Source organism: Thamnophis elegans, chromosome 12 (genome assembly GCF_009769535.1).
Source record: "Thamnophis elegans isolate rThaEle1 chromosome 12, rThaEle1.pri, whole genome shotgun sequence".
In the NCBI taxonomy this organism is placed as follows: domain Eukaryota; kingdom Metazoa; phylum Chordata; class Lepidosauria; order Squamata; family Colubridae; genus Thamnophis; species Thamnophis elegans.
Window position 1 is genome coordinate 5,776,048 of NC_045552.1, and position 26,142 is coordinate 5,802,189.

A 26,142-nucleotide genomic window follows, 5' to 3' on the forward strand; every position below is an offset into this window, starting at 1 on the left:
AATGGAGAATTTTAGAAATAGTAAATGAAAGGCCAGTATGTGGTTATGTATTAAATCTTGGTATATTTTATGATGAAGGACGTTTAAATAATTAAAGTCAAATAAAAATGGAGATATGATCGTGGTGATATGTATAAATATCTGAGTTAAAATACTTGAGTTAATATGAATTATGTTTGTTGACTGTGGGAGAGATGTACGGAAGCCTTTTTGTAACCAACTGATACACTTTCTACAGCATGTAAAGAAGGATGTTTGTTTTGAAAATTAAAAATAAAAAAATATTAAAAAAAAAGAAAACAGTTTGGGTTGGGTTCCTTAAACATCCTTTTTGTTACAATATAGATAGGAACTAAAACATGGTTAGATAATCTGGCTGCAGAGTTCCCAAGAGATTTAGGTTTCCTGTCCGTACTGTGAATCAAGCTAGTTCCTTTCAGCACATCTGAAAAGCCTCCAGATTAAAAGGGGGGGTCATCAACGTGTATTGATTCATTTCTAGAAAGGGGGTGGTGGTTCATGGACACTTATATTCACTTCTTTGACATCAACCCAAGGAGCAGCACCCAATTGCAGTTGTAGGCATGGCTGGCCACATTCAACAATTTGTAGGGTCCAATAAAAGAGGATATTTACAACTGGGGGAGCCCTCCGAAGTTGGTTGTATTCTAGCAGTGTTCTCCAACCTCTCCAGCTTTGCGGACTGGAGGAGGAGGACAGAGGGGACGAGAGCGGTGTGTGCGCAAACAGCTCTATTTGTGCAAGTGGTGGGCACACACACACACACACACATGTGCTGCTCATGCAAATGGAATTACGCATGGGCAGTTTTGAGGGTCTCTCCAGAGAGGCCCATGTTACACCATTGTTTCATGAGCTGGACTGGCTGATGGGGTCGTTTCTTGGTGCAATTTAAGGCGCTGGTTATCACTTGAAAGCCCTGCCTGGCATGGACCCAGATTACTTGAGGGACCATCTTACCTCCATGGGCAGGCCTGCCCCACCTGTGGCAGAAGAGAGACATACTCCAGATCCCATCAGTCAAAGAATTAAGGCCAGCGAGGTGCAAGAAAGAACCTTCTAAGCTGTAGCTCCAGCCCTTTGCAACATCTTACTCTTCTTGCTCCCATGGAATGAGATCTGACCCCCCCCACCAGTCACTTTGTGGAGAGATGGGTGGCAAATGAACAAACCAACAGTCCACGCAGTTCTTCTTTTTCCCTCCTGATACTGATATAAAAACCAAGTCAGGGCTGCTGGTTCAGAAGAACCAGGAAATTGGGCGAGAACCAAAGGAGAAGCCAAAACAAAGTTTTCACCTACATCACTTAGAGAAAGATCTGAAGAGAATGTAAAAGTTTTCTGGAAGTGGAAATGAAGAACTCCAAAGTATTTGCAACAAAATCAGAAAACAGCCTGGGCTGGGTTGCCTACAAATTCTTTTTGCTGCAAAATAGATAAGAAATAGAACATGCTTATTTAATCTGGCTGCAGAATTCCCAAGAGATTTGTTTTCTATACTCTGAGTCAAGATGGTTCCTCTCAGCATAGCGGGGAAGGCACTAGATTAGGGGGTCATCAACACACAGCATATTGATTAAGAGCCAAGGTGGCGCAGTGGTTAAATGCAGCACTGCAGGCTACTGCTAGATCAGCAGTTCAGCGGTTCAAATCTCACCGGCTCAGGGTTGACTCAGCCTTCCATCCTTCCGAGGTGGGTAAAATGAGGACCCAGATTGTTGGGGGCAATATGCTGACTCTCTGTAAACCGCTTAGAGAGGCCTGAAAGGCCTATGAAGTGGTATATAAGTCTACTGCTATTGCTATTGATTCATTTCTAGATCCCTTGGGTATGTGTGCTGGGCATTTATATTAACTTATTTGCCATCAACCCAGCAGCCAATTGCAGTTGGAGACATAGCTGCCCACATTCAACAACACGTTGATTTCAACAAAAGAGGGTATTTATACCTGCGGGGACCTTGGTGCTCTCTGAAGTTTTTTTTTTTTAGGTTTACAGATATGATTTTGCTGCCATTAAGGAAACGTGGTGGGATGAAACCCACAAATGGAACGTACAGCTAGAGGGATTTAAATTATTTGAAAGAAATGGACTAAGTAACATCCACAGTGCTACAAAGAAATAGGAGTGGGATAACCACAACGTTCCCACCAACAATGACAGGGCAAATGCATGTACGTAAACAGAGAGCAAACCCCCCTCCCTTCTAGCACTGATGATGTTATCTAACTGGGTAATGAAAAATTTGCAAGAAAGCCACCAAGGTCAGAGAGCATCAAGGACCACAGTCCTCCTCCTCCTCTCTTCTAGCACTGATGTTGTTATCTCATTGGGTAATGAAAAGTCTGCAAGAAAACCACCAAGCCCAGAAAACACCAATGACCGCAGTCCTCTTCCTCCTCCTCCCTTGTAGCACTGATGATGTTACCTAGTTGGGTAATGAAAAGTCTGCAAGAAAACCACCAAGCTCTGAGGCTCCTACAGTCTGCAGAGTTTTGGTCCAAGCCCCATTCATCTCACGGCTTTCCACAAGAGTACCACTAACACGCGTAAACCTTCAATTCGCCTCTTTTCCAGCCTTTCCCCAAACTCTCAGAAAACGCCAGAAGTTCTTCCACGCGGATGGGTTTTAGGGCTTGGATTCACTTGTCGAGAAATTGGGCCGTTTTCCTGGAATCGAAGCGATGGCTTTCACTTTCGACCGCGGCCGCTGTATAAAAAAGCTCCCAGCCAGCGTCGAAAGGGCGAGATCGCGGAGGGCTGCGAAGAGAGCCGGCGGCCGATCCACTGATTTCCTTTGCAAAGACGGTAAAAGTGGGACGGCGAGCGAGCGGAGTGACTGTTTTTCCCCAGGTTCCCCTCCGGTCCTTCCCCGTAGCGGCAAGGAGTTTCTGGACCGGGGGGGGCGTCTGGAGGGGGCTGGGTCGGGGGGGATCCGGGAAGCAGAGCTGCCCCCTCGAAACCGAGGTGGAGGGGGGAGTGGCGGGGTGGCGGGAGGCTCCGTTAGGGGCCAAAGGGTCTCTCCCCATCGGACACGTACGGGCGGGGGTCGGAAGCTGTGCGGGGCTCCTGGGGGGAATTTCTTTTCTGGGAAGGCTGCGGGGAAGGTGGTCCCGTCCAACTAAAAAGACTCTAGAGATTCTCTGTTTGGACGTGTTTTTTTTTTCTTTTGAAGACGTTTCGCTTCTCATCCCAGAAGCTTCTTCAGCTCTGACTGGATGGTAGTGGGGAATGGAAGGGTTTGTCTTCCTTGCAGGCAGCTGGTCATTTGCATCCTTTTTAGAGGGTCTTAGAAGCCCATGGAGGTTTATCTGTGTCCTCGGGGTCACCCGAGTGGTGCTCCTGGTTCAAGGACCCTCTAAAAGGATGCAAATGACCAGCTGTCTGCAAGGAATCCCTTCCATTCCCCACCATCCTGTCAGAACTGAAGGAGTTTCTCGGAAACGTCTTCGAAAGGAAAACTCAAAAAGTCCAGTTGCCAGGTGCTGAAAAAGCCCCTTTGGGGCATCCTGTTTGGCTAGTCACTCCCTTCAGACCGGATCTGCCACCTGGGGGTGGCTTGGAAGACCCTCTGCCCTTCAGCTGGGTACCTTCTGGCGTGCCAGCTGAAGATGGCTAGAGAAGGGATTACAAAGCCTGATATGGGCTTAATGTCACTTGGAAGTCATGAAGTCATGGTGGGAAGGTCTTTTATAGCCCTCCTTTGGGAGGCCACTGTGAAGAAAATGCTGCAGCTGTCACTTACTCTCCCCAGCTGCACAACTCCCTCCACAATGCTGATGGAGGCTCCGATGTGCCTGGTTGAGAACAGAAGAAATCGCCTCCATGTTTCTCCGGAGGCCCTTCGGTTGCTCTCAGAAATCCAGCAGCCGGTGGTGGTTGTGTCCATCGTGGGACTGTATCGCACGGGCAAGTCCTACCTGATGAACAGGTTGGCTGGCAAAAATTCAGGTGAGAAGGACTGAGATGAGCCAGAGTGATATCCACAAGGTGAAACCCCTGGGTGGGAAAATGAACATCCCCCAATCCGGCGTTTTCTGCTTCGATGGAGGAGTTGTACATGGAGCCTAGGACTTTCATTTTCCAAAATGCCCATTGTGAGTCATCCAGTGTATAGGGATCGTTTTTATTTTTTATTCTCTTACATACAGTTATAAGTATACATTCACACAATTCTTCTTCTTTCCATTTGTCATTCTTGTACATTTATTATTCCATTTAAAAGGTTATTATATGCAATTTGGGTTGCTTTGTTTACCATCCCATCCGCCTGGTTTAACACCACCTTATTTTCCCTTTCTTTTCTCCTCCCTCCTTCCGCTGCTTCCTTCCTTCCTCCTCTCCCTTCCCTTCCTTCTTCCCTTACCTCTCCCCTACTCATCTCTTCTCCTTCCCACCCTCTCTCCTTCTCTTTCTCTCTCGTCCACCCGCCTCCCCTCAGTGTCAAGGAATCTTGGACTGATGCGATCTTGTAGAATTATGTCATAACTTTTATGTTAGTAAAATTACAAGATGCCGGCCTCATGGGGCAAACCAGTCAGGTAACACGACTAAATGAGCTATTTTACTTTATTGTAAACCTGCCGTGAAGAATGTTCCAATTCTGAAAATGCAATTCTTCATCCATCTTTTAGGTAAAGGAGGATGCAGATTTGCAGTTTCCATCTAAACTTCTTTTCTGTCCAGTATTGATCTGCGGGCTGCGGTGTCTCTAATTTTTTAGGACGTGTCTCTTTATTCAATCTCCCAAGGTCTTTCCCACAATCCATTACAATTTTTTTTAAAAAAAATTAATTGATACATATTTATAACTTTTCTTCTGGTATGCTTTAGCTTCTCAGAAAGGTATGTGAAATAAAAACCCAATTATGAAATCCTCACAACACAGAGGCAAGTGTGGTTCACAATTCAAAAAGGTTTATTTAAGAAAAATAAAAAGCGCTTGCAAAGGTGGCCTCCAAATCTTCTCCAAAGTGGATCGAGTACAAGGAGAGCAAATATTGTCATTCAAACAATACCTTTTATACATTCTACTCCTCAGAAACTCCCCCCTTGCTGCGTATTCATTTACTTCATTTCTTTTGTCATCCCATATTGTAAAGGGTCAACTTGACATTTTCTTGAGAGGCCCCTATTTCTTATTTGGGTTTTTTGGTGCCTTTCGTTTGAGCAGATGGTTTCCTATCTAACTTGTATGTAGGCTTGGAATAACAAAGGTTATTTTGTTTACTGTTTACTGAACACATTTCGTGGTTATCAAAAGCACAGTGACATTACACATTTTAGGCAACAATATAATGGTGAACTTCCTGTTTCAAGGGGTAAATTCAGTAAACAACCAGAAAAACTGGTGGTAAGAATTGTTGTGTATTCAGATACTTTGAAAAGGGCCAGCAACCACTCTGCTGAGCCCTAATTGGCCTAGAGGCATTAGAGGCTGTTGCTAGCCTCCAAGAAACAGCTAGTCTCCCTGATTGGCCAAAGGTACTGCAGCAGCAGTTGCTGTGCAGTACCTGGCCTCTGATTGATTAATGAAGTTGTTACATTTCTTATAAATACTGGGGCGCGTTTTGCTCATGTTGGAATCGCTGTCATCTTACTTATGTTTAATAAAGACCATCTTACTGGCTATTCCATGGCTCCTGTGATCCCTTCAAACCCATCTACAACACTGGCGACGAAGGTGGGATCCGCGATTCCCACGGAGCCTGGAACGAGAAGAAATAGCCAGTTGCAGCAACCTCTACTTCGCACAACTCCAGAGGCTACCAAGCCTCCCCCGTTGGAGCCTGCTAGCGTCTACGCCAACTTGGCATCGATCTGGCACGGCCTCTGCCCGCCGGACAGAGAGCCGCCGATGCGCAAGGACGAGCAACAGACCACGAGGCTCAACCGTGAGGAGCTCGTGAAGGACCCGCCAGAACCCACGGCCAGCATGCGCCCAACTGAAGGAGAGTCCAGCAAGAGAAGCTTCAACCTCTGCGGAAGCCAATCTCAGCTGGTACTGTTTGGGCCCGAGGTCGTTGGGTGGTCTGTGCACCTCAAGGAGCCAGCTAGCCGAGCCGATCGCCGAACTGCGTCGCGATCCGGCAACTCAGCCTGCCTGCGAAGTCTGCCGGCCTCTCTGCTGCTAAGGCTGCCCACCAGCCAGCCAGAAAAATTAAAGCCTCATCGCCTGACCCGGAGAGAGAGGGGGAGGGAAGGAGGAGGACAGAGGTGTGTCCCCGCCGTCTGTCTCCTGCCTTGCTTCCTCGGCCTCCCGTCTGCTCCGTGCCAGCCTCCTCGGCCTCCCACGGCCTCCGCGCCCTCCCAGAAGGGCCCCGATGCCTCCCACGGCCTCCGCGCCAGCCCTCTCGGCTTTCCGTCACCTCTGCGGCCGCCCAAGGCCTCCGCGCCGGCCTCCGCGGCCTCCCAGAAGGGCCCCGACGTCTCCGCGTCTCCTCGGCCGCCTCATCGGCCTCCCGACGCCACCACGGCCTCTGCGCCCTCCCCGAGCCTGGGTGCTGTGCCTCTCCTCCTGCCAGGGCCTGCCAAGGCCTCCCAAGGCTTCCTGCCTCCACCTCGCTGTCTTGCCTCTGCTGCCTTGGCTGCCTCCAGGGGCCTGAAATCCCTCCTGCCTGCCTCACCGATCTCCACGCTGCCCGGCCAGTCCATCAGCAAGCCGCGAGCCGCCTCCAGGGCCGTTCTGCAAGCCAGGACTGAAAAAAACTCTTTGGGGTCTGTTGGGCATGCGCAGTAAAGGAGGGGGGAATTTTAAATAAAATAAAATGTGAATAAAGCATTTTAGGAAAGGGAGAAATGGAATTGTGAATTGGGTAAAGCAACTGGAGGGAAGGAGAAACGCAAATGTGAATTGTGTAAAGCAACTGGAGGGAAGGAGAAACGTAATGCAAACAAATTAACAGGAGAAACGTAATGCAAACAACTAGCTGGGGGGGAAAGGGAGGAATGTGAATTGAGAACTTGGGAAAAGTGAGCTAATAAAGAATAAAGTGAGCTAACAAAAGAACAAAGTGTACTTAGCTGGAGAGAAGGAGGAACGTAACGTAATGGAAACAAATTACTGGAGGGAGGAGAAATGCAAATACGAATAATGAGCTGGAGGGAAGGAGAAAGACATGGAATTGCTTCTTAAAGTGAACCACACACACACACAGGTATTAGTTAATTCAAGGAACTGCTGTTGGGGATGAATCAATAAAATTGGGGGATAATGTAAAGTACATCTCAAAGTTGTTTGTTATAATTTGGTGTCTTCCACCCCCCCCCATCAACTAATCTGGGGGAAAGGGGTGTTGTGTATTCAGATACTTTGAAAAGGGCCAGCAACCACTCTGCTGAGCCCTAATTGGCCTAGAGGCATTAGAGGCTGTTGCTAGCCTCCAAGAAACAGCTAGTCTCCCTGATTGGCCAAAGGTACTGCAGCAGCAGTTGCTGTGCAGTACCTGGCCTCTGATTGATTAATGAAGTTGTTACATTTCTTATAAATACTGGGGCGCGTTTTGCTCATGTTGGAATCGCTGTCATCTTACTTATGTTTAATAAAGACCATCTTACTGGCTATTCCATGGCTCCTGTGATCCCTTCAAACCCATCTACAACAAGAATCTGTGTTTAATTATTAACCGTAGCTCACATATTACAAGACGATCGTTTGGGATCTAAACCATACCACATTTTCCCATTTATAGGTTTCTCTTTGGGCTCCACAGTGCAAGCAAAAACGAAAGGAATCTGGATGTGGTGCGTTCCCCATCCGGACAGGCCTAACCAAACCCTTGTCCTGCTGGATACTGAGGGATTAGGTGACGTGGAAAAGGTTAGTTTGTATTTTTTAAATTTCTTTGTATAAAATAACACACCAATGGGATATCTATTGGGCACCAAGTATAAGTAGCCCTTGACTGACAACTATTCATTTAGCAACTGTCTGAAGTTACAGTGGCACTGGAAAAAGTGTCTTATGACTGATCCTCACACTTACGGCCATCACAGCATCACCTTGGTCATGCGATCAAAGTTTAGGTGCTTGGTAACTGGCATGTATGTACGACAGTTATAGAATCCCAGGGTCTTTTACAACCTTCCTTACTCTGATGAGCAAAGTAAATGTGGGAAACCGGGCTTGCTTCTATGAAATCCCCGATTGTCATTTGAAACTCCTACAATGCATAAATATACTTAGCAGAAGTCAGAAACTGATCATAATTAATTCTTGTCCCCCTTCAGGGCAGTTCTCAAAATGATACTTGGATCTTCGCTTTGGCCGTGTTGCTGAGCAGCACCCTCGTCTACAACAGTATTGGGACCATTGATCAGACTGTTCTGGAAAAGCTTCAGTATCCTTCTCACGAATAGCTCTGTTATGCTCTGCAGTCAGATTTGGAATGAAACAGCTTTCAGGATCACCGTTGCCTACATCATTTCTAAACTCATCCCCAGCATGTGTTTCCCTAACATGCTAAGCTTGATTAGATTGAATGTTGCCTGGCTTACATTTCAGGGTATAGTGGAGACACAAAAAATAGGTTGCTTGATCAACCATGTCTGGTTTTGTGGTGGAGGCAGAGCTGGGCTTTTCACGGACATCTTTTGATGCCAGCCCTACCAGGTTAACCAGAGTAAGAAACAGACATTATGTAGATTTAAAGCTACTTTTATTAAAATAGCTCTAGTTACAGAATCTTGGAAGTCTGAATGTGCTTCCCTTCCTCCTTTTATCTTCAGAAGAATTGAGGGCATTTTTGCAATATAATTTCTTGTTCATTCATTGTACAAATATATTTTTTGATTTCTAAACTGGGCCAACAGTTTTGTGATGGAGCTGTCTGCACATATCAAGGGAAAGGCTTCCTCCAGACCTGAAGATACAGATGATTCTTCTGAATTTGTTCGCTTCTTCCCAAACTTTGTATGGTCTGTGCGAGATTTCTCACTGGATCTGGAACATGATGACCAACCCATCACAGAGGATGAGTATCTCGAACATGCTCTGGAATTAAAAACAGGTACTAGAGACAAATGCAATGTGGAGATCCATATGATTATTTAAATAAGGAATAGGAGCCATTGGGCCTAAATTTTCCTTCTTTAGGGAGGCACAGAATAATCCTCAATTGTCAAGAGGTAAAAGAGTGATTTGAACCAGTTTGGTTTAGAGATGAAGGCAACAGACTAGAAACCAGGAGATTGAAGGTTCTACTAATGCATTAGGCATGAAACTCATCTGGGTGACTTTGGGCCAGTCATCCGGAGACTGTAACAAGCAATAGACATTCTCTGTTGGAATGACTGAGATGCTGTTATTCTACCCGATTACAGAACATTATAAAATAAGACCCAGCAGACATGATACAATAAAAATGATTGAATTTTGAAACAGGCTAAATAGACAATACAAATACCCAGTAGCAATTTCGTTTTCCATAGGAAATCCATTCAGTTAATAGTCATGACACTGAAATAAAAATTGATTTGTCTTCCTCAGTTGTTCCTTAACCACATTACGTGTTGGAAAACAAGCAATGGTATTACCCTGTTTCCCTGAAAATAAGACCTCCCTGGATAATAAGCCCAATCAGGCGTTTGAGCGCATGCACTCAAATAAGCCCTCCTCCGAAAATAAGCCCTCCCCCAAAATATTCCAACACTCCCTGTCTTATTTTCATGGAAACACAGTATTTCTTCAATGCTCCATTTTCTTGATTAATTAGAATCAGGATTGCAATTGCAGAAAGCAGCTCTTGGAAATTCAGATTGCAATATGCACATACTTTGTTGGCAGCCTCTATACTTTAAAAGACTAAATCACCCTTAATTTTTACATTGCCTTTCCACAAAATCCTTCTGGGTAAACCACAGCACAGTGTGTTAAACAGATTTGGAAACAAGAAAAACTCACTTTATAGATTTGTGGCCTCTGTAAGAGAGGAAGGGTGGATAAAGTAAGTGGAGATACCTGCAGTTGATAAGGATACCAATTAAATGGTACTAAATAATAGGTATGGGAACATTCCCCAGTGAAGTGCTCACTGGCAGATGCAATTCAGATTTACCTGCAAGATGGACATGTTGCTTTCTAGAGGACAATGAGAAGGAGCAGATGTTCAATAAGCCAAGGAAATGCATCCGACAGTTCTTCCCCACCCGGAAGTGCTTCGTGTTTGATTGCCCTACTAAAAGTAGGAAGTTACGCTATCTGGAAACGATGATGGATAATCAGCTGGAGCCTGAATTTGTGGAACAAGCAAATACGTTCTGCAATTACATCTATTGGACATCTCGAGAAAAGACTCTTCCAGGCGGACACATTGTCACAGGCAATTGTGAGTGGTTCTAGCTATATTATTATTATTATTATTATTATTATTATTATTATTATTATTATTATTATTATATAATTGTATCACAGCGGCCAGTTGTTTCGCCGGATTTGGCATTGGTTACTAGTCGGGCCCCACCCAGGGGCCTAGGACGTCGTAACGTATTTTCGTAATATGCGTGCAGATCCAAGCAGTGCGGCTTTTTGCATTTGACTGATGGTGATTTTGTCAATTTTTAACTGTTTTAAATGTAATTCCAGTGCTTTTGGAATAGCACCTAGTGTGCCAATTACCACTGGAATTACCACTGCTGGTTTGTGCCATAGTCGTTGAATTTCGATTTTTAAGTCCTGGTATCTTGCGATTTTTTCATTTTCCTTCTCAGCGACCCTGCTATCACCTGGTATTGCGATGTCTATGATTGTGACCTTATTTTTCTCAACCAATGTGATGTCTGGTGTATTATGCGCCAGTATTTTGTCTGTTTGTATGCGAAAATCCCACAAGATCTTGACCATCTGATTTTCGGTGACTTTTTCAGGCTGATGTTCCCACCAGTTTGTTGCTGTTTTAATATTATAATTTTTGCACAAATTCCAATGGATCATTTGTGCTACTGAATTGTGCCGCAATTTATAATCAGTCTGCGCGATTTTTTTACAGCAGCTGAGTATGTGATCAACAGTTTCATCAGCTTCTTTGCAAAGTCTGCATTTGGCATCATTAGAGGATTTTTCAATTTTGGCCTTAATGGCATTTGTGCGGATAGCTTGTTCTTGCGCAGCCAGGATTAGTGACTCTGTTTCTTTCTTTAATGTACCTGTTTTTAACCATAACCAAGTTTGTTCACTGTCCACTTTATCTTTTATTTTTTCCAGAAATTGGCCATGCAGTGCTTTGTTCTGCCAACTCTCCATTCTTGATTTTGTCACATCTTTTCTGTATTCTTGTTTTGTCTGTTGGGCCTTCAGTAGATTTTTGTTTATTATTATTATTATTATTATTATTATTATTATTATTATTATTATTATTTATTATTGTTTATTATTTTTATTATTATTATTATTATTATTATTATTATTATTATTATTATTATTATTAAAGATTTAATCTTCAGTTCAATTCATAGTCTGTGACTAATAAAAACTTAACACTTCAGGTTCTAACCAAGGATCTAAGAACTGTTAAGGTAATGTCTGAGTGTGTGGACTGTTCAAATTAAAGGTGTTTTTTTTAAAGTCAGAATATTTAGGTTCAGTATTTCCCCATGTATCTAGGTGGCCCTTTGGGTAGCTGCTTCTCTTCAATTAGTGTATGACCTGGTATTGCAATACCAATGAACCAGACTTTTTTCTTTTCCACAATAGCGGTATCAGGCATGTTGTTGGTGAGATATCGGTCTGCTTGGATTTGAAAGTTCCACAGGATCTTTCAACATGTTCATTTTCAAGAACTTTGGCAACTTGGTGTTCCCAGTAATTTTTGCTGCATTTGAACTCAGAACTTCTGGCAAAGCTTCCTATGTATGATTTTGGCAACTTGATCATGATGTTGTAGATCAGGGGTCCTCAAACTTTATTTGCAGGTCTTTGTATTTTGTTATTTTTTCCAGTTCGTTCTCTTCTCTGCTGCTGTCTCCAGGTACTGACATGTCCACTATCAATACTTTTTTGCCTTTCTTATCTGCAATTGTTAAGTCTGGGGTGTTATTATAAGTCAGGGACAGCTGGAAGATTTGCGTGCATTACGCTTATTTCTGTTGAATGAAATGTTCCCCCAGAAAGCTTTGTAGGCTGGAAAAATGTGACAGTTGCCCTCCGTCCCAATTAGCAAGCAAGTTGTGGCACAATGCTTAGATTCTTGAGTCTGCTCCACCATGAACAATGATAACTGAATATATCTCGCGGATTGTCCAACAATCTGTATTATTTTTCTTGCATTAGTGTTGGCAAATTTGGTGAAGATCTACGTGGATACTATCTGTAGTGGGAAACTTCCCTGCCCGGAGAATGCAGTCTCAGCCTTGTCTGAGACTGAGAACCGTTTAGCTGTGGAGGAAGCTGTTGCTCACTATGTGAAACTGATGAAGCAAAAGGTGGAGCTACCCACTGAGACTCTCCAGGAACTTCTGGACATACACAAAAAATGTGAGGAACAAGCCCTCCAGAAGTTCATGGCTCGTGCTTTCAAGGATGATACATGTCAGTTCCAGCATAAACTCATGGTAGGTAATCTCGTAAGATGCTAACATTCATTGACAATAATTAAGACTTATGGGTTGGTCTCCAGTAGTTTCTCTATTTATAAGAATACAGAACAAGGGGATAGCAAAACATTTTTAATTAAAGAGAAGAACCTTCCTTGTTTTATTTCTACCTGGAAGATTCTTCTGGACATTTTGCTCAAAACCAGAAAAAAATGAAACTTTGCTTTTAATTCTTTTGATGACAAATGAATTTGTTGTTAAATAAATGGCTTGTAATATCTAGAAAAGTGAAACAAAAGATTGGGTTTGTGGGTTTTGTTGGGGGGGGTGTTGAATTTTACGGCGCTGGCAAAAGTCAGAAATCACTTTCTCTTTACATTTTTCTTCTTTCTTCAACTTTTAAATTTTTTGCTTCTCCTTGTACTTTTATAATAAAGTTTAATAAAATATTTTAGAGAAGAATACAAAACATAGAGTTCTTGCTATAGCTCACACAAGTTGTGTAGATGTTCTTAGCTAATAAATTGGTGGTGCCAGGTGTTTTGCCTGGAAGTGTGCCTAGAAGGATAAAAGATGGATGTGGGAATGAACCCCCAGAATGATTGAGAAAATGGCAAGGAATGTCATCATCAGCCGTTTTGGACAATTATGTTCCTTCTATAAGAATTAATTGTTGGCTGGGAAATTCTGGGAGCTGAATTCCACACATCTTAAACCGCCAAGGTTGAGAAACACTGCTCTAGTTAAATTGAAGGACGAGCACAAGTCATTTCAAATTGTGATGAAGCTCTGTTTAATCACGGGAGATCACCCAAATGTATACAGTGCACAAACATAGATTTGTTTGTCAAGTCTCAGCTCTTGCTTTGTTATCTTTTATTCCTGCCAGAAAATTGTGAACAAGAAGAAGGAAAAGTACTGCAGGAAAAATGAGCAGGAATCTTCTAAAATCTGTTCAGCTTTATTGAACTCACTCTCTGAGAACCTGGAGCAGAACATCAAGAACGGAAGCTACTGCCGATCTGGTGGCCACCAGGAATTTGTAAATGACCTCCAGAAAGTGGAGAAACAATACTTGGAGGAACCTAAGAAAGGAATAATGGTACAAAATGATGAGGGTTGCTGAATGAATATTCACAAAGGATGTTGTCATTCTTTAGGCCAGGAAAACACTTGAGGGAGCTGTTGGGAAAGTGAAGCATGTTGTAATGTGTAGGTAATCTTCGATTTACTACCACAATTGCGACCAGAATTTGCATTGCTAAGCAAGGCAGTTATTAAGTGAATCACGTTGACTTTTACGAAATTTTGTGTCACAATTGTTAAATAAGTCATTGTAGTTAAGTGAATCGTACAGTCATTAAGAGAACTTCCCCCATTTATTTTGTTCATCAAAAGCCAATTGGGAAGATCACATGACCGTGGGATGCTGCAGCTGTCATAAATATATCAGGTTAGGTTATTTTGACTGTAAGGAAGCTGTGATGGTCATTGAAGTACAAGGTCTGATCTTTTTAAGTGCCGTGGTAACTTTGAATAGTTCTTAACGGAATGCAACCATTGTGTATTGTGGAGCCTGGTCATGTGAGAGTGCGTCCTAACAACGAACCATAAAACAGAATTCAAAATAGGGAAAATACATTACAGATACAGTGTAAATGATGAAACACTGTCATGCTGATATAATGCAAGCTGCACTGCTTTTGTGTGTCCAAGCAAGATCACAACATGCACAAAAGGCTGACAGAGCTTTTGTTATTTGCTGCTTCCTCTAACCTTCCCTCAGATATCTCTGACGAACTGTTTCCTACGATTCCATGTTTGAAATCTTCAGAGAAAGGTGTTTGCCCATATAGGTCAAAATTTATGTACCAAAAAATGAATCTGAGATAGCAAAGCATATGCAAACCAAGAACTATTGAAAAGAATAAGAACAAACGGACTGATACCGGTAGATGGATAAACCTTAGAACAGGGGTCCCCATCCCCCAGGCCGTGGCACCAGAAACTTGTGCAAATGGAGCTGCGTTTGTGCCTGCCTCTTGCACACAGCTCCATTTATATGAATTGACACTTGAGTGCAAGAGTGCTTGCACAACTGGAGCTACACGCACATGTATGGTCTCCTGAGGTTCGCGTGGCCCAGTTCTGATCAGGCTGCAGCCTGATAGAAGGCATGGCTTGGGGACCCTGTCCTAGTCCAACCCCCTGTTCAGGCAGGAAACCCTACACCTGTGTTGGTGAACTTTTTGGCAAGTGCCGAAATGGGAGTGCATGTGTGGGGGAGTGCCAAAAACTGGAGAAGACACTCTCCGGTGTTCCCGCACAATAGCTCCGGAAACCGGAAGAGCAGTTCCCTGGTGTGCATGTGTGTGCCGGGAAGCTGAGCTTCCGGTTTCCGGCATACACATGACCGCCAGTCACCAGGTCTTCTGGTTTAGGGTGTGCATGCATGCTCGAAGACCAGCTGGCCGGTGCGCATGCATGTGCCAGAAACCAGAAGCTCAGCATGCATGCTTGGGAGCCGCTCTTCCAGTTTCCAGCACTCCTGCATTTACGAAGACCAGCTGGTCTTCCAACCCGAAAGAGCAACGGGCGACGGCTGGCATGCCCGGAAAGATGGCTCTGTGTGCCACTTATGGCACGCATGTCATAGGTTCACCATCACTGCCCTACACCATTTCAGACAAATAGTTGTCAACCTCTTCTTAAAAGCCTGGTGATGGAGCATCCACAACCTCTGGAGGCAAGATGTTCCACTGGTTAATTGTCCTCCCAATTAGAAAGTTTCTCCTTAGTTCCAGGTTAGTTTCCATCCGTTGCTTCTTGTCCTGGCGCCAGGTGATTTGGAGACTAGGTTGACCCCCTCTTCTTTGGGGCAGCCCCTCAAATATTGGAAGACTGCTACCATGTCACCCCTAGTCCTTCTCTCCGTTAAACAAGACATTCACAGCTCCCGCAACCTTACTTTGTATGTCCTCATCTGATAGCCGTGCTGTCATCCTCCAGGGAGATTGTTCAGTATCTTGCTTTCACAAAACCCATTGTTGGCAATTCTATACTGCTCCAGATTATTCTCTCTCTCCCCCCACCCCCCACCCCACCCTTCATTCAGGCAGGGAAGACCCTGAAAAAATTCCTCTGTAGCAAGGAAAAGATCAGCAAATTCATCCTTCGAAATGATGAAAGCCTTCAACAGAAGGAGGCGGAAATAGAAGGTAAAGGCATGAATAAGCTGCCAGATGATGCTGGGATGTTTCTTTTGCTTTGAGGGTGGGAAAAATCTTTCCTTACACCAAACCCACCACTAATTGGGGAAATGCTTTCCTCTCTGCTTAAACACTTTTTGTACTGTAAGATGAAGTTGTTTCCTTTTTTTTCTGTAGGATTATCCAATATTTGTAACTGTCCTCATTTATATAATGTATTATATGTATTATATGATATTACTTAAATGTATTGCAAAATATTCAGGAGGAGAGCCCAGGACCTTTTGAAGGACAGCATTATGAAGAAGCTGATCCAAGAATATCACACCCATGTTTAAAGGCTGTTTAGAAAAGAGGATGCTAAGACAAAGAATTCTCTTTTCTAAAATAATCATGTCATTCTTTTCTTGCCTCTTTGCACAATATTCTTGCAATTCCCCCATAGCATATAACCTTCTCTTGTCCAAATTCCATGGACAAGTGAGGTGAGGCTGGAAATATGTACTGTCCTCATTTAAAGACAACTTGTTCCACTATCACTTGAACTTGCAATACTGCTGAATGAATAGAAGGTAGGACTGATTCTTACAAAGATGGCAATCAATGTTTCTTGGGGTCAAGTGATCATCATCTGCAACCTTCACTTCATGCTTCCAAAAAGTAAAGTCAGCAGGAAGTTGAAATTGGGACTATTTGACATCATCACAAGATGATGCAGGATTTGCTTAATGATGTCAACCAGACCTGCTAGAACTGCTGTCATTAAACAGCAGAGTCGCATGATGTTGTATTTTATGACTGAGTAGCTAAGTGATGGAGATTCTGATCCTAGTTAGTATAATTAATCAAAGATTGCCTGTATGCCAAATATACTTATTTATTACATTATTTGCATACCATAATGTGTAGCCAACTTGCAAATAACCTGTCGATGTCTCACTCTCTTTTTTTCCCTGTCTAGATGCAAGGATGAAAGCAAAAGCAAAAGAATTAGAGGGTGAGATTCAGAAGCAGAATCAGGAAATGTTGAAACAGAAGCTTGAAAGCGAGAAAGAGAGTTATGAGATGAACCTTCAGAAGCTAAGGGAGAAATTGGAGGAAGAAAGGAAGCAGATCCTGGAAGAGCAAGATAAAATGATCCAAAGCAAACTGAAGGTAACACTATAATCTCAGCAAGATTTTGTTGTAATTAGGCAGTAGGATATTAACAAACAAGTAAACTTCCAAAACTGAAAACCAATAGATTTAGGACTAGTGTATCAGACCTATGTCTTTCTTATTTTGTCACATCCTTACCATTTTAAGTCTTTTTTTACCTTCTCTTTTTTTCTTTCCCAAAAGTTTCTTTTAAACATACATATAATATAATCCAAAGTATACCATTACATCTTAACAAACATTTTTTGAATGTTCAATAATATATCAATTCCTCTTGCCATGAAGCCTCGTCAATTTTTGTTTGTTCTTCTGCTTTCCATACACCATATTATAGTCTATTTCACCTTCAACCCTTCTCTCCCTCTCTCCTCCTCCCTACCTCCTTCCTTCCCTCTGCCATCTCTCTCTTCTCTACTTTCCCTTGCTCTCTCCCTCTCCTCTCCCCTCTTTTCACACCTGCCCTCTCTCCTTCTCTTGCCCTCCCTTCTACTTCCCTCTCCCTTATCTCCTCTCTCTTTCCCTCTCTTTATCACCCTTCCAGTCTCTATTTTACATGGTGTATTTATGCCTTTTAGCTAGCCCCATTTAATATCAGTGGCATTAATAATTATATTCCAAAAAAATAAATATACTAATTTTCCTTTTAAAGATATACCTTTATACAAATTCCATTTGTTTCCTCTCCCCCCCCCCCATTACTTTAAGTCATTTTGATGAGGTTGAAACACATTTATTTGCATGGATAAGTCAATGGGACTATCTAAAGAAAGCAAATTATAGAATCGGTGAAAGGGGGAGCACCCTAAAGGTTTCTATGGTCAGGAGGATGTGCTGTGAAACAGCAATGAGGAACGGAACTAGTCACAATAGTTCATAGCACTTCCAGAGTTTTCGTATAGGTCCTTAACCAAAGTCTTGAAGAATGAAGGCAGCATTTCAAACACTAGAGGTAGCCCTTGTTTACCAGTTACCCATTCTGCAATTATTTAGAATTACATCACAGGAAAAGAAGATACATAACTGGTCCTTGACATTGTGACCATCACAGCATCACCATGGTCACATGATTGTGATTTGCTCATATATTTCTAACTTTTCAGCGTCCTAAGTAACGCAATTGCCATTTGCAACCTTCGCAGCCAATGTCTGATAAGTAAAGGGTCAAGTTATCATACTGTGGACATGTTATGCAAAGAGCTTTCTGGGGAAGGTTCTAATGCTGGGAAAGGTGGAAGTCAAGAGATTATAGCATCTGTTATAGGAGTGATTGATGTACCAATGGAACACTTGAAGGATCAGGTAGGAAACAGATTGTTTTGAAGAAAATCCATCTGTGTAATTGCTAAGAATTGACATCAATTTGACAGCATATAATCCATCCATCCATCCAATCAAAAGTCAATTGAGCTTAATTTCTTCCATGCAGAAAATAGATCCAGTCATGCTGAAGACGTAAAAAACAACAGAGAAAGGCAAAGAGGGAAATGTATTGTTAGAGGAACAAGCAAAAAGAAAATATGGGGACAGACTTTGCTGAAACCAAAGATGGTAAAACAAGAGGAAATGAAGAGAGGATTTCCCCCCCCTCTTAAAGTTATGGTGGAAAAGAATCTTCTGTGATTTGGAGAATGAGGGTTTCTGACACAGACAGACAGACAGACAGACAGACAGAGTCTTTAATCCCGACTTCCTATGTAGTGTAGAAGCCACATGAATTGATCACTGCAGGATACACTTCGCCCTGAAAGAAAGAGTAGCCTAGCTGAACTACAGGGAATTAATGGGGTGCAGTAGTTCATATGAGATGCTTTCCTCCTTTTTCCCTTGCAAGATTTTACTTTGATAGGAATTGTCCAAATACATCTTAAATTTATTTCTTCATTGGCTACATTCTTTTTTTTTTCTTCTTTCAAATCTTTTATTTCCATTTCATTCTATACAATCACATGTTTACTGTGCAACCGAGGCATATAACATTGGGTAATAAACACAGCCCTCACTTTTATAGAAAATGCCCCCTACAATACAAACCCAATATACCGCCTTAGCCCACCATACACCCTCTTTCATCCCCCTCCAACTTTCATTCTTCCTTCTCTCATACCCCTCTACACCTACTTCCCCTCCCCCTCTATCTAACCCTAACCCTATCACTCCCTCTCTTAATCCATTCCCTCCCTTCCTTCTCCTCCTCCTCTCTCTCACCCTCTCTACTCTCCTTCTTCTTTCACTCAGCTCCTCCCTTCGGTATACTTCTATTACTTTCCGATATATTCAGTTTGTTCTGTTTTGACACTAACATTAAAAAAACCACAGTATACAAGTGCAATCATGCTTTAAAATTTAACACATATTATATTTCCCCCCTCCCCCCCTCCCCCTAGATCCCCACCTCCCTTCCCTCCCCCCGACTTCCCAGAGCCCATACATGGTATAACTTTTTGACAATCACAGTCTAAAATATCTCTACATTGAACTCAGCTTCTTGCTGTTACCCAAATTTTTAACAGTTTAAGTTATTACTAATTTTAAGCATAAGCTATCTGGAATTTCCTAGTCCCGTATTTGCTTTGTATATAATCAATCCATTTTTTCCAGTCTCGTTTATACCTCTCATTTGAATGTTCTTTAAGATATGCTGAAATTTTTGCCATTTCGGCTAAGTTTGTAACCTTCAAAGTCCATTCTTGAATTGTAGGCAGGTCTTTCTTCTTCCAGTATTGCGCCACCAAGAGTCTTGCTGCCGTTATTAAGTACAGAACCAAATTAATCTCTACTGCTACAAAGTCAATACATATACCTAGTAAAAACAGTTTGGGAGTGAATTTTATCCTTTTTTTGAAGATATTTTGCAGGATCCACCAAATTTTTATCCAAAATGCCTTAACATTACGACATGTCCACCATATATGAAAATACGTAGCATCAAAAGAACCACATCTCCAACATTTAGGCTGAACATTTGAATACATAGAAGCAAGCTTTTTGGGATCTAAGTGCCATCTATAAAACATCTTATAAAGATTTTCTCTCAAATTTTGTGCTTGTGTAAATTTTACATTTCTTACCCATATTTTTTCCCATGTGTCCAGCATTATAGGTTCTTCAATATTCTGAGCCCATTTTATCATACAATCTTTAACCATTTCGGTTTCTGAATCCATCTGTACTAATACATTATATATCCTCTTTATGTGCATTAAACTTTGATCTCTTATTTGTTTAAACAAGTTATCCTCAGCTATTACAAAACCTATTTTTTGGTCTATTTTCCACCTGGCCTGTAGTTGGCCATACTGAAACCACGTTTGAACTACCTTCTCTTTTTTAAGTACCTCTAAGGGTTTTAATTGCAACACCCCTCTTTCTGTAATAAGGAGTTGTCTATAAGTGGTTCTATCGTGTTTTTGTTCTATATTCATATTTTCAATTGCATGTCTAGGAATTGCCCACATGGGCAATTTGTCATTTAGTTTATGTTGATATTTTTTCCAAACCCGCAATAAGGCATTTCTTAAAATATGATTTTTGAAATTCTTATCCAGTTTTTGTTAAATAACAAGTAAGCATGCCAACCATATACCAAATCATGTCCCTCAATATTCAATATTCTGTCATTGGTTAAATGGATCCAATCACTAATTGCAGATAAAGCCACTGCATCATAATATAATTTTAAATTTGGTAATTTCAATCCTCCTCTTTCACGTACATCTTGCATTATTTTTATCTTTACCCTCGGCTTCTTTCCTGCCCATACAAATTTGTTGATACCCTTCTGCCATTCTAAAAGAGTCACATCTCTTTTGAGTATTGGTAACATTTGAAACAAAAATAAAAAGTTTGGTAAAATATTCATTTTCACTGCCGCTATCCTTCCCAACAAAGATAAATGCAGTTTCTCCCACCTTTTCATCTCCATTTGTATACTATGCCAGAGTGGTTCATAATTATGCTTGTATAATTTCCCATTTGAAGTTAAAATATTAACTCCAAGATATTTGACTTTTTTAACAACCTCACATCCTAACATCACTCCCAATTCTTCCTTCTGTTTGGTATTCATATTCATTGCTAATATTTTGGTTTTTCCTAAATTGATTTTAAATCCAGAGACTTGACCATATTGATTAATCGTATTCATTAAAACCTTACTGGATTCCTGCGGTTGTTTCAATATTATAACCAAGTCGTCCGCAAAAGCGCGGACTCTGTATTCTTGCTGTCTGATCTTGATCCCTTTTAAAGCATCCAAGGCCCGTATCTTATTCAGCAATACTTCCAAAGTTATAATAAACAATAGTGGGGACAAAGGACAACCCTGTCTTGTACCTTTTTCTATTTGAAAGGAATCTGTTAAACTTCCATTAACTATAATTTGGGCTTTTTGCTGCTGATATATTGCACCAATTGACCTTAAAAAGCCATCTCCTATCTGCATTTTTTGCAGTATCTTCAACAAGAATTGCCAATTGACTCGATCAAAGGCTTTCTCAGCGTCCAAAAATATGAATGCGGCAGGGATTTGATTATTCTTTCCCAAGTATTCTAAAGCATTAGTAATTAACCTGACATTGCTCTTCATCTGTCTGCCCTGTATAAAACCTGTTTGGTCAGTATGTATCAGTTGTTGGATAACCACCATTAACCTATTTGCTAATATTTTAGTAAAAATTTTATAATCTACATTAAGTAATGAAATAGGTCTATAATTTTTCGGCTGAGTAAGATCTTGGTCTTCTTTGGGTATCAATGATATGAACGCTGTCTTCCATGAAGGGGGCACTTTACCTTCCGATTGAATTTTATTAAATAATTCTCTAAGAGGTTCTACCATTTCTAACTGTAAGTTTTTATAGTAAACGGCTGTTAAGCCATCTGTACCTGGTGCTTTCCCTAGCTTTAATTGTTTGATTACCTGCAGGATTTCCCCAGAGGTTATTGGTTGGTTCAACCTATACCTATGTTCTTCGCTAACTAGGGGGATTTTCTCTTTATCTAAGTATTTATTTATATCTAAGTCCCTAATTTTGTCCCCTTTATACAACTCTGTAAAAAATTCTCGAAATCCCTTTTGGATCTCTTCCTGCTGAAACACTTCCTTCCCTCTGTAACACAATTTGGATACATTTCGAATTTTCCTTTTTTTCCTGATCTGATAAGCCAACCACCTACCGGGTTTATTTGCATTGCAGAAAGTATTATGTTTGGCATATAATAAACTGGTGGCTACCTGGTCAGAGATCAGCATATCAAATTGAGATTTTAATATGGAAATTGCTTCTTTAGTCTTTGTATCACCTGGATTCAATATTAATTCCTGCTCTTTCCCTTTAATTTCCTCTTCCAATTCTTTACGTTTTTGCCCTTGTTTATGTCTATGTATTTTGTTTATATTTATCAATACTCCTCTCATATAGGCTTTGCTTGCATCCCATACATATTCCATAGGTGTACCCTTATTCATGTTAAAAACAAAGTATTCAGATAACAATTTTTTACAATCATTAACATACTTTTCATATCTGAATAAATTTTCATTCAGCCTCCAGGACCTTCTAGCCTGAACTACCCTTCCCAGCTCCATCCAAACTGGGTTATGATCCGAAAGGACTCTGGCCGTAATCTTTGTCTTCTTCACCCTAGAAAGTAAATCATTAGTAATTAATATAAAGTCGATCCTTGAAAAAGATTGATGTCTGTCGGAAAAGAAGGTAAAGTCATATTCTTCTGCATGCCTTTCACGCCAAACGTCTCGCAGTTCGAAGTCGTCCATCATGTCAAAAAAGGATTTGGGTAGTTTAGCTCGGAATTTAGTATTCGGGCGAGATGTCTTCTTATCTCTTTTGGTGTCAATCATGCTATTCCAATCACCCAATAGTATGCACGACTTAAAGTCCCACTGTACTAATTTAGCATGGAGATTTCTATAAAATCCATCTTGTTGTTGATTAGGAGCATAGATTCCCAAAAGCAATGTCTTTTTCCCTTCTAAGATTAAATCTAATGCGATATATCTTCCAAAGGGATCTGCTTCGATTAGCTCAGCTTTAATGTCTTTCCTTAAGTATACTACTATACCATTTTTTTTTCCGTAGCAGAGGTCACAAAATGTTGACCAAGTTTGGGATTGAACAGATATTTTTGATCAGTTATTTTGATATGAGTTTCCTGCAAACAAATTATGTCATTCTTAGATTGTTTAAGATAATGAAATATTTTCTTTCTCTTCTGTGGAGAGTTCAGTCCATTAACATTCCATGTCAAAATCTTAGTTGTCATTTTTGGTTGCCTGAAGCTTTTTTAGAGCCTCCCGCATGGCCTGTCTCACCTTGGGTCTAGCTCCTCCCACAGCTTCTGAGCTTGTTGCTGTAGCTCCTTGGTCAATGGCCAAAGATTGTAAAGATTGTTGCGTTATGGCTTGTTTTTCTGTTTGTCTGGTGGTCATATGGTTAGATCTTTGTTCCTTAACCCCTTGCCCTTCTGGGAGGGGGAGATGATACGTTTTGTCTGGTGATTGTGTAGTTTGCTGTTTCTCTTGTCCTGCTCGTGGTTTTTCTCCATATCCCGATGGTTCAGGGTGCCCCACTTTCAAAATCTTATGATAGAAATCTCGAGCTTTCCATACAGAGTTGAGACGATATCTTTGCTTATCAAATGTAACTATAATGCCAAACGGGGCATCCCATCTGTACTGTATCTGGCGCTTTCTGAGCTCTTCCACCAAAAAAGCATAATCTCTTCTGGCTCTTAGCATTTGAAGTGGTATCTCTTTCAAAACCATCAAATCCTGTCCGCCAATTTGAAGCTTGGTATTGTAGGACTCTTGTAATATCTTATTTCTGGATTCTCTTGTAACAAAATATATTACCACGTCTCGGGGGAGTTGCTTTTGTTTTGCCGCCCAGGAGTTGACGCGAAAAATTTTATCAATCTGCCAATCAAAATTGGATCCCGGTCTTCCCACCAGACAGTCAAAGGCCTCAGAAAACATCTGCTTTAAGTTCTCCTGTCTCTCTTCGCGCAGCCCCCTAACTCTTAATGCAAGTTCCATCTGGTTATACTGTATCATAATCATTTGTTTTTCAACACTTTCAACTTTTCGTTCCACCTCTTCGGTTTTAGATGTCAAATTAGTTTTAGCTTCATTGAGAATTTCTAAGTTCTCTTCCATTCCAGAAATATATTCTGTCAGTACGTTTACAATTCCCAACATATCATCATTCATTTTGGTAATCTTGGTATCAAATTTATCATATGAGACTTTTATCTCATTGCTTATCTCTTTCCTTATTTCATCTCTGAACTCTCTGAGAGCTTCCAAATTCTGTTCCCTTGATTCTCTAAACATTTCCAACAAAAATTCTTTTGTTAATACATCTCCACTAGGGGGCATAGAAGGTGGGGGCTGTGACTTTGTGCCAGGTATGGGAGAAGCAGATTTAGGAGGTAATTTCGCAGGATTCGACTTGGAAGCCATAATATCTTTGCTTCAAGCACTTAACAAACCACTATGCCGAGAAGAGAAAAAAAAATTCTCCCTTTTTTGCCAAGAATTTTACGGAGGATTTCAAAGGGCTGGCATTACGCCAAAACAGTTCAGCAAAACAAAACAAAAAACAGAGAAAAGCCCTGTTCGGAATGTCTCTGTGTCAACAAAGGGCCTTTGAGAACTTTTAATTAGATAAGGAAGAGTCTTCAAAGGGAATAAGGCTAATTAGAAAGGCTGCCGAAATGTACCATCATTGCAAATACAAAGGCTGGAGAATCGCCATCTTAAAAATTTTTTAACACTGAAGCTTGAGTTTTCCTAAAAAAACAGACGTAAAGTTCTCAAATATGAGCTCTGCTTGTATTAATTTCATAAGAAAAAAAATAATTTCAATAATTTGTCCTAAGAGGGGGATCTTGGCCTTGTGCCGTTAATACAGCAGAGAGATCTGGCCGGAGATGACTCAGCTTAAAAAAAACAACACCCCCCCCCCCTCGTTTGCAGCAGAAAAAAAAAGCTACAAACTGCAAGGAAAAGTTCTTACCGGCTGAGACGCTCACTACAATCTTCTTATCTGAAGTTTGAGTTATCTAAAGGGTGTTTAATTAGATAACGAACCAGAAATCTGGGAGCGGCTCAATTAAGCCGCTGCTGACGGCCAAGTCCCTCCCCGGAAGCCTCTCTTCATTGGCTACATTCTTGAACATGATCTGCAACATTATTCACATCTTTTGCTTTTAGTCTAATAATGTTGATGTTTGTTTGTTTCCAGGAACAAAAGGATTTATTGGAAAAGGGTTTCAAGGACGAAGCAAACCAGATGAATAAGAAGATCAAGGAACTCATAAGTGAAAAGGAAAAGGTGGAAGATGAAAATTGGCTAATCTCTGGTTTAGGAACCCTGAAAGAATTTGTCACTGAAAAAATTATTGAACCAATTGTAGAGTGGTTTGAAGATCTAATGGACAGTGACTGATCAAGTGCCTTTTCATCCTAGAAATCACCTGGTGTATTCTTACTAAAGCTATTTTGGATAAGTTTTGTCAATTTAAATTTATGGTGTGCAAAATCATGCTCAGATTTTTGGGACATTTCTTTACGAAATTTGAGATTTAGCATTTTAAGGCTTTGTGTCTCAAGGTTCAGGCTTTATGTTAAGCTCCTGTTTGTTTGTTTGTTTTAATCGAGTGACCATTTCATAGCGACGTAGGCTCCTCCTCTAAGTAAATATTCTCTTCATTTCCCACTTCCTCTGTATTTTTTTTCTTTCCTGGCCATTAGATGAAATCAAAGTGATTGAAAGTAGAGAATCACTTGCAAAAATTTTAAACTGCTTAAAAAAAAAAGTAAACACAACTCAGAGGCCCTGAGTTCTAATCTCACTTTAGGCATGAAGCCAGCTGGGATGTTCTTGAGCCAGTCCCTCTCTCTCAGGCCCAGGAGGGAGGCAATGGCAAACCACGTCCAAACAATCTTACAAGAAAACTGCAGGGTTTCCTTGGGGAAGTCATCAGGGGTCAACAATGATGCCAAGGGAGAGAAAAAAAATGAATTAAAAAGTTAAATAGGCTCCAAAATTCCTGTCCTGCACTGTCCTCTTCTGACTGCAGATCAGTTGCTAAGGATGACTTGGTATATACCTAGACATAAAGTACTGTATAGCAATTGTTTCAAAGATTGTTGTCATCTCTTTAAGGCAGCTTCCTCCCTATTGATACTCCCTGTGTGACCTG

At 41.3% G+C, this 26,142-nt stretch overlaps 1 protein-coding gene across 1 annotated transcript; it reads left to right on the forward strand.

Annotated features, from left to right (window-relative positions):
- The first annotated feature begins 2,752 nt into the window (after positions 1-2,752).
- LOC116516242 (guanylate-binding protein 1-like) lies at positions 2,753-25,807 on the forward strand. Its single transcript, XM_032228676.1, has 11 exons — positions 2,753-2,830; positions 3,777-3,973; positions 7,714-7,841; positions 8,252-8,361; positions 8,834-9,030; positions 10,105-10,347; positions 12,288-12,568; positions 13,440-13,652; positions 15,666-15,768; positions 16,721-16,914; positions 25,182-25,807. The coding sequence occupies exons 2-11, from the start codon at positions 3,796-3,798 to the stop codon at positions 25,383-25,385; spliced, it is 1,851 nt and encodes a 616-aa protein (XP_032084567.1). The 5' UTR covers positions 2,753-2,830; positions 3,777-3,795; the 3' UTR covers positions 25,386-25,807.
- The last annotated feature ends 335 nt before the right edge of the window (positions 25,808-26,142 follow it).